We start from the raw sequence: 9,100 nt of genomic DNA, 5'->3' as shown, positions 1-9,100 counted from the left end.
CAAATACATAATAAGACGACAAAAGATGTTACGGTAGTATGTTATGGCTTTAATGGCATAGAGACGACCAAAAGATATATCTAGAGATATCATGCTCAAATACTAAGGGGGGAAAGAAAATCTAAAATAGTAAAACCAAATATTTTGTCGCAAAAATGAAAGCTAGGTTTGATAAGTCCAAAATGAGAAGAAATTAAAGCCCACACATAAGCCCACTGCAAATGAAAGAAAAACTTGAAGCCCAGACGTAATTGAAGCCCGTCTGATGTGTAAAAACAAAATGAGCTGATTGGATGATTATTTTTGATGATGTGGATAATCTAATTGCTCACTATATTGTGATTTTAGTAATAAATGTAGATTAAGAAATTTTGTTAAGAAACATTTAGTTTAATTGTTCCAATGGTAGGTTCTTAAATTGAGGGTTGTTAAGAATTTTTTTTTTATTAAACATAAATATGAACCCATTCACCATTGAAGAACCAGAGCTAGTAGATTCCTGAGCCAAGGACGGGAAAGTGGTCTAATAAGTGATAGAAAACACACATAAAGGCAAAAGAGGAGCAGGGAAAGAACGGCTTTGCTTACAGTTTTGTTATAGAAAATTTGGTCTGCTTAACAGATCCTTCAATTGAGACGGTTCCTTTTATCACATCCAATCCCAAATCTTTCAACGCCCTCATCTGCCATCACACAATAATGATTCGTAAACTGAAAAAACAAGGCATGATTCCATAATAACAACAACTATAATCTAATACTGATAGTAAGAAAAAGTACAAATCACTGGCTCCAGTAGAACAAGAATAACTAAAAATGCCACACCAGTAAGAAAACATATAAAACCAAAACAGGTGATAGAAGCCACTCACAGAGTCACAGTGTCAATGAGAGCCCCAAGACGATCTCCAAAACTGATTTGAACAATGGTGGCTTCAGGGTCAGCATCCTGGTCTATCAAAACCATTGGCATTGGAACGAAGTCATCATCATCATCTTGAGATTTCTGCGATCAAATTATCCAGAAAATGTCATCTAAAAGCACACGTCAACACAAAACATTTCCCTATTAAGGATAAGAAAATCAAATTAAAAATAGTATACAGATAACAGATAACAGTAGACTCTCTGCATTAAGTTACTGACAGGATGAGATGAAGTAGCAACGTCAATGTTGTTCTTTTGATGTGAGTTCACAGAACACTCCAACCACAGCTGAGAGAAGATGCGCATCAGAGCTCTCAATATTCTCAACGAGACGTTTGAAACAAACCTTAACAGCATCAGGATACTTATCGAAAACTCTCAAAACCACACCGATAGATTTCTTCCTAACGAAAGCCTTACTACTACCTAACAGCGTGAAAACCACAGAGGTCAAATCCCTAGCTAGATCATCAGTCCCAATCCTAGCCAAACACTTCAGAGCGAGACTCACCTCGTACTCATTCGAACTGTTCAGATCCTTCCTGAGCTGATCGCTGAACGACTGAGCAATCACGTGGTAACCGATCCTCTTGTGCGCGAATCGAGATGAGGAAACGACCTCCACAGCGTGGAAGGCCGCCCAAGCCATGTCGACGCCGTGGAATGCGGCGAGGTAGGAGAGTTTATGGAGGGCGACGGATTTGGTGGAGAGATCCGTCAGACAAAGTCACGCAAACGACAACACGTGTCTCCCAAGAGACGATCCTTCTTCGCCTAGTTAAGACCCGGCGCTTAAGTTAATTCATAATTTTGCTTTTTTTTTTAATTGTAAATTAACCTAAGATCCCCTTTAAGAGCCGCCGTTAATCGTGCCCTTACATGCAGTAAAATCATATAAGGACAAAATGTTTTGTAGGTAGGCCAACCACTTTTCTATAATGCGTACGCTCTCTTCTAATAAAATACTAAAACGTATCTCTCTTAAACACAAAGAGAAGTTAATATAAAACTAGGTTTGCCTGCCTTTGTGCTTTATTTGTTGAATCTTTGAAGCAATTAACGTTTCCGAACTTAACATTATTGCTTTCCTATATTATAAAACTATAATTCTAACTTATTATTTTATTCCTTTGCTGTTACACCCCAATCGAAACGTGAAGAGGCTAGAGAAAGTGGGCTATTCAATTTTGAACTATGAGGATCTTGACGAATTAGATTGTATTGTTACTTGTAGTCCAGTTTGCTTTCAAGCAGATCGGTTTCGGTTTTGATTGCTTTTGATTTTATGTTTTTAAATATTTTTTTTGCCATGGAATCAAAGTTTAGAGGTCTTATAATTTGTTAATCACATCTTGTAAACTTCAACGTTTATCTCTGAAATGAAATTTCCTTTTCAGCAGAAAGAAAGATCTTGACCAATAACGCAAGTTCCTACTAAAACATGAATGGTTTCTTTACAACATTCAGAAAAATTGGGCTCAGCTTAAACCAACATTCATATAGCTTATGGGATTCGAGGCCTTTCCTAATAAATTAAAAAGCCCAATAATAGTTTTATCTAAAGCCCAATAAGCGAAAGGAAGCAGAGACGCGTTTGCGTTTGGTTGAAAGCGCGGTTTGAATCTGAATCTCTTTCTCTCCTTCCTTGGCCGTGAATCTCACAGATTCTTTCTACCTACGATGTTGGGTTTGCGCAGATCCGCGGCGACTTTGTTCGACCATAGCCAGACTCTGCTTCGTAATCTATCGGTGAGTTCCTCTCTCTCGAATTCGAATTCTCGTCGATGTAGTAGGGTTCCTGACATTCCCATCTTCTTCAAAATTAGGGTTTCATTAGATCGAATCGATTAATCTGCTTCACAACTGTTATTATTTATATATATGTTGGGGTTGAACAAAATGATAAACATTTTACTTTGGTCTCTTTCTCTGTAGTTTCATGGACTGCGTGTGCAAGGAATCCGTGTGGGAAACGCAGAGGTTCCAAACCACAAGCCCCTCAAAACCGGTCTTCAAGAAGTTTACGGAATAGGACGCCGTAAGTCTCACCAGGTTCTCTGTGGGCTCGGCATCACCAACAAACTGAGCTTATTGACCTCCGTGAAGAAGTTGGCATGCACCAACATGGTGATGAATTGGTAAAAACCCTTTTCTCAGTATCATATACTTTTTAACTTTCTTTTATTTTTTAAAGCTTGTTTGGTTTCCATCATTGTTGTTGGTATGAAGAGGAGGCGTGTTGGATCGGAGATACAGAGACTGGTGGAAGTAGACTGTTACAGAGGAAGTAGACATAGACATGGGATGCCTTGCAGAGGTCAAAGAACCAAGACTAATGCTCGCACTAAGAAGGGTAAGAGAGTTGCAAGTAGAACTGCTAAGACCTTTCTGTGGTACCACTCTACTACTCTGTTGGGATGAAAATTTTATCAAATAAGCAGACATTATTTGCTGCTGTTTATGGTCTTGTTTTTTGTAACTGCCATTGCAGAGGAAGAAGAGAACTTCCTAGCAAACATGCTCTTGAACTTGTTCTTGTTCTGTAAATACTCTCCAGCTTCTCTAGTTTCTTGTTTGCTTCGTTAACACGAATTAAAACGTTAGCCCATTAACAACTTTTTATTAGTCACCGAGCCTCTTGATCTGGTAGAATTAAAGAGTAATTATTCTATTGTAAACTTATTCCATCGAAGCCCAATGGATGAAGCCCATTAAATTGTTTTGGAACCCATTAGAAGAATCTAAGGTCAGCATTGAAGCTACAAACAAAATTTATATTTTATATCACAAAATTTCATTGATTCGTTTGATATTTTGTTTATATGATACAAAAAACATATGATATGTGAGAGGACACGAATCATGGGGAACAAGATATCGAATTAGGATCCCAAGAAATGAGACCAAACGATTTTGAAATTGATAGAACAAGGAGACCAATTTGGTTAATGGACTAGTCGATGCCTACTTGACCCGATCACATTTATGCACTAACAGTCATCTCTACTTGTCCATTTATTTTGTTCGTCTAAATCACCCTACCCATCACTTTCTAAGTTTTTTTTTTGCTTTTGAACCATTACTTAAGTTGGCCTTTCTTATTCTATGGGCCCATTTAAATGGACCCACAACCATGTGATCCATCTTTTCTTTTCTTCTCTTCAGATTTATTTTGCCTATTTTGTAATTGCGCTCGTGATATATACTCCACTTTCTACTACTTGACAAGATATATGCCCTTATTAAGAGACCTTTCATGTAAAAAGCAAAAAAAAAAAAAACAAGAGATATTTTATAGAACAATCCATGGAACTATATAAATCCACAAATATAGATAAAATATGTGGCAAGAATTTTTAGCTATTGTTTTGAATTATTAACATGTATATAATATATAAAAGGTATAAAGCTATATCTTATAGAACGACACAAAACCAAGCTTGGATAACTACCACGTAATGGAACAAAAAGAGAAAAACAGAAACAAAATAAAATAACCACGTAATAGAACAAAAAGAGAAAAACAGAAACAAAATAAAATTTTATTTCATCTTTTTTAAAAAACAATTGTCTGTATTTATTTAACAAGTCTATTCTGAATACCAAAGCATTTGGGGGAGAGAACATGGAAGATGCCCCCACCAACCCACCACCATTCAAGAAGTTGCCTCAAACACAAAAATACAATCTCTTTAAATGAATATCATCCTTAGCTTTTTTAGTTAGAAATGAAGAGACATATTCTTATATTTCATTAAAAACCTCATTCTAAGAATCCCCCAATAATCGTGCTCTTATATATCCACTTAATATTATATTTCGATTGTTTTCCTCTTTTCAACCTTACAATTATTATAAATGTCATTCATATTATGACCATATATAACATGAAGCTAATATATATTGGAGATGTATACGTCAAAAATATTATAATAGATATAATAGAAGGTTAGCAGCATATATAAAAACATAATGATTCTACAATGTGTTTTTATTTTTATTTTATTTTTTTGTAACTTTACAATGTGTTTTATTGTTTTGAGAATTTAATGATTCTACATTTTTGGAGATTAATTTTCGTCTTCTGTGTTTTGTTCAAATTGTAATAAAATACGTAATCCACTAATTTGTTTTCTACTGATATTGAGAATGGTGTTGATTTTAATCCACAATATATTCGGTTACAAAAAAACTCGAAGGATGTATAGAAAAAAAAAAACAAGAATTCAAAAAAAAATTATTACATGAAAGTGAAACCGGCCATGATAGAAACTATTACTAAATGTGGAACTTGCATGGTTGATCTCGAGTTACATCATGGCACACACGCGGTACATCCAACCCAAGTCATTAATACTTTTACATACACACACAAAACTATAATATTGGTATTATTTTTTGTGAGCTATTTTAGTATTATTACATCATGCAAACGTTATAAAAAAATACTACGTGTCTCCATCTGCAATCAATCAAAAATGTATTATTGCTTGTGTTTATTCAAGTAATACAAAAATGAGTGATTGCATGTCATGATATTTATATATAGAAACCTGTCGTGGTAAATTTGTAAGATTAAGCCTTTAGATTATTAATCGATAATAACAGCCATGATCCTATTGAAGTGAAAAAAACGGACTTTACTTTAAAAGCTACAGATATGGTGGTTGGAAACAAAGAAAACAATACGCGTCATGTATCATGAGGTTTTCTTCAGGAAGAGAAGACACCATCATTAGCGTTAGGTTTACATGTCTAACTTCTGCTCTTGCTAGCCGATTCATTTATTGAAAATAATTATGTTTCTTGAACTAGATGTCCATTGTTTTCAAGCATCTCTATATTTATTAATAATTTTTTTAATAATAAAAAAAAATTACGTGTAGAAAAATAACTAAAACTAAATATTCTCAACACTTAATCTTTTATGATATATGTTGTGTACTGATTCAATATGCATTTAACTTATTTTACTAAAATAAAAATATTTTTTAGTTTAGATACCTAATTGAAAAACTCCAGAGCATCTTCTATTTATTTGCAAAACTATTACAGCTTTCAAATAATTTTAGTCCTTATTAGTAGTTTTAGAATAACATTTTCTTGTTTTGTACCTCTGTTTAAATCATAGCAATAAATATAAAACTAGTAATCTATGTCTAACATAACGATACAAAATAAAACTGAAAACACTTTAATATTAACATGGGACAATATTCTGTTTAATTGCAGATTAAAGAAAGAATCATATTGTTTGTGTAAATTACTGTAGACGAAACTTAACTGCTTTCTCCATGGAACAGATTAACAGAAAATAGAAGTATACAAGAATGATAAGAAAAGGATGGCTGAGAGGCTGTGTCCCCTTATAGTGGAACCCTATGTTGGAATGTGAATTAACGTGTCTATTAAAAATACCAATGGCCATATTTGGTGGCTTTTCAATTTCAGACAATTTGAGGCCACTTAAATTCTCCATCGCTTTCTGTCTTCATTTTATTTATTTTTGCCTCGAATATATCGAATCTTTGATCTCATGCTTGGCCTTTGTAGAATTTATTCACAGTAGCTAATAGCTATGCATTAGTCTTGGTATTGGTTTATGATATTCAGATTAGCTATAAACAAAACTATGTTTTGCCTTTTAAGGAGACTAATGAAGTGAGAGAAAGCCTATAGTTTAAAGCTCAAATTATTCAACAAAAAATGGTTAATAGGTCAGTAAGTAGGCTTGACTTTCACGTTGATACGTTTTCCAATAATAGGCTTTCAAAAGTTTCCTCCTCCCTAGTTTCGAAACTCACAATTCAAATTTATTATTATTTCTACCGTACTACTGCCTGTATTTTATAATAAGTGTAATTTTTTTTCTTGGTAAACAAAAAAATATCACTTTACAATTTTAATACAAATTATATTTATTTTTATCTGAAAATTAATTACAAACTGTATTAGCTTTATAAATAATTTTATTTATCTCAAATACTATTGATCAGAAAGATATAATTAATAATAATTTATATATATTTTTGATATTTTTTTAATCTAAGTGAAAAATGTAAGTGACACTTCTTCAGAAGCTATAATGTATCAAATCAAGTTGAATTTACAATAAGTTCTAAACAATAGCTAATTGCATTTTAATATGCTCTGTAGTTGAATTCATTGGTCTACTATCGTTGAACAACTTGGATGGTACTACGATTTCTCATAGACCCTAATAAAAAAATCTATTAGATTTAGAAAAAATAAATGTGAAAGTAGCAAAGGCGTGGCAAAGAAGATTCACCTGGATTTGGATTTTGTTTGCATTGCATTGGGATGATCCCCCTGCAAACAATTCAATAGTTTGAAATTTTCATGATGATGATTTAGTATAAATTACTTAGTTGAAGACAATTGACAAAACGCTTGTCTACACATGTCTTGCATAGATCGCCGAGTATACATTGTCCTGGAGAATTATTTATAAAGTAAAGAGAACATTTTTAATTAGGTTTGAGTGACTAAAACACCAAAACAATAGTCCTAAGCGATTTACAGTTAATTGTTATTAACTTTCTAAAACATAATGCTCCAGTTTAGTGATCCATATATCATCAAAATAATTAAGTTTCTGACGTATTTTTAAATTTAGCTTGGCGTACAATTCATATGGCTATCGCGCTATGCATATAAACACACACAGAAAAATCAGAATATATATTATAAATATAATGAGTTCAAGAAGGCAAACATGACAGAAGAAAACAAGACAGATCGGCAGACCTCACATGAAAAAGATCATACTGTATCTTCTTCGCAAGCTTATTGCCTAAATCAGTAAATAATACTATTATCTATGTTTTTCTTAAAGTAACATGAGAAATAAATAGTACACCTACGAGTAAGAAAGATTGTTGATATTTGTGAAAAAAAATTAAAAAGCTTTTTAGGCATGCAAGTTTTTGGCAGACCTAGCTACTGTTCAGAGCTCTGTCTTTTTCCTATTTTCTCGTTTAGTGAACAGTTGCTCATTTTATTTTATTTACTTTTTTTTGTAAACTGGCTTTTCATTTTATTTTATTTACGTTATGGTTAATTTATTCAGACAGTAAGTACACTTCTAATCTTCTTCTTTTATCTCTGTTAAGATATTTTGTACCTTCATTTTGTGTATTTGGAATGCTCAACTATTGTATAATTACATAATAAAAACATTAGGTTAGCAACTCTCGGAGTATATTCTTTGCTTTGAAAGAAAGAAAAATGAAACTTTGACTTTGTACCTGCATGCGGGAGCGTGTTCGTTCTCATCCATTTATGTAGTATTACAAGTATAACCAAGTAACTTAAAACTTGGTTCGCAAGAAAGCTGAACGTTTTTCATTCTTTTTTTTTCCGTGGATAATTTTATTAAAAAGGAAACGGGCCAAGCCCATGGCCGAAGCCCAAGTGCAAGCGTACTGAAACAAAAGCCCATAATACAAACAGGGCAATTACAACGAACAGGCCGAAGCCAAAAGGGAAAGCACGGTCCAACCGGCCCAATACACAAACGCGGGCAGTTCGCCCTAGTCGCGCCGAATCGAGACGGCCACCGACACCATTTTTCGGCGGAGCTCCTAACCTGCAGAGCCTCCACACCTCCGTAGTTGTTCTCCGCAGCCAAGTCTTCACGCCGGAGAGTTCATCGACCACGTGAGATCATCTCCGACTTTGCACCACCAAACACTTTGGACAGGCGGCGGAGAAACACCACACTTTTGCCCTTAGCTTCGCCGGAACTCAAAACATGCAGAGCTCCCGACTAGAAGCACAACTATCATCGAAGCTTTTCCTTCTTCTACTCGGAGAGAGTACACCGATGTCAACGATTCCTCATCCGATTGAGATCCAAGATCCAATTATACCCACTTAACCGCGAGCCAAACAGCTCACACACATAAAGGAGCCAAAGTCCAAAGTAACGGACCACCACACCCGGCGACGTAAGGAAGAACATACCTTCACATCCCGGAAACTTGACCGACGACGGCGGAGCTGTCGAAGCCTCCACCCCTCGGAGATAAAACAGGCGTCGACAGATCTGTGCAAGCATCTGTCTTCCGGGAACCAGATCACCACTGACCATACGACAGGCCCACCACACCCACTCCTCTTGCGACCGCGTCTTCCCTCCAGCGGTAGAGAC

The 9,100-nt window shown here is 34.8% G+C and overlaps 1 protein-coding gene and 1 pseudogene across 3 annotated transcripts in view; one reads left to right on the top strand and one right to left on the bottom strand.

Annotated features, from left to right (window-relative positions):
• Positions 1 to 1,680, bottom strand: part of LOC106326451 (ACT domain-containing protein ACR12-like) — a 2,799-nt gene extending 1,119 nt beyond the window's left edge. The window contains exons 1-5 of one of the 3 annotated variants that reach the window (XM_013764426.1): positions 1,439 to 1,680; positions 1,147 to 1,215; positions 873 to 1,006; positions 589 to 683; positions 406 to 499 (exon numbers count right to left, since the gene is read on the bottom strand). In XM_013764426.1, coding sequence (XP_013619880.1) covers positions 680 to 683; positions 873 to 1,006; positions 1,147 to 1,215; positions 1,439 to 1,576 — 345 coding nt within the window. In that variant the 5' untranslated portion in view covers positions 1,577 to 1,680 and the 3' untranslated portion in view covers positions 406 to 499; positions 589 to 679. Of the gene's footprint in view, positions 1 to 405; positions 500 to 588; positions 684 to 872; positions 1,007 to 1,146; positions 1,216 to 1,438 lie in introns of those variants that run through there. The other 2 variants (XM_013764427.1, XM_013764428.1) reach the window with 2 other exon arrangements.
• An 830-nt stretch (positions 1,681 to 2,510) lies between these two features.
• Positions 2,511 to 3,513, top strand: LOC106325425 (annotated as a pseudogene).
• Positions 3,514 to 9,100: the final 5,587 nt, after the last annotated feature.

The sequence above is a fragment of the Brassica oleracea genome, chromosome C2 (assembly GCF_000695525.1).
Source record: "Brassica oleracea var. oleracea cultivar TO1000 chromosome C2, BOL, whole genome shotgun sequence".
NCBI lineage: Eukaryota > Viridiplantae > Streptophyta > Magnoliopsida > Brassicales > Brassicaceae > Brassica > Brassica oleracea.
Note: the sequence above shows the minus strand (reverse complement) of the source record. Positions and strands in the feature narration are given on the sequence as shown.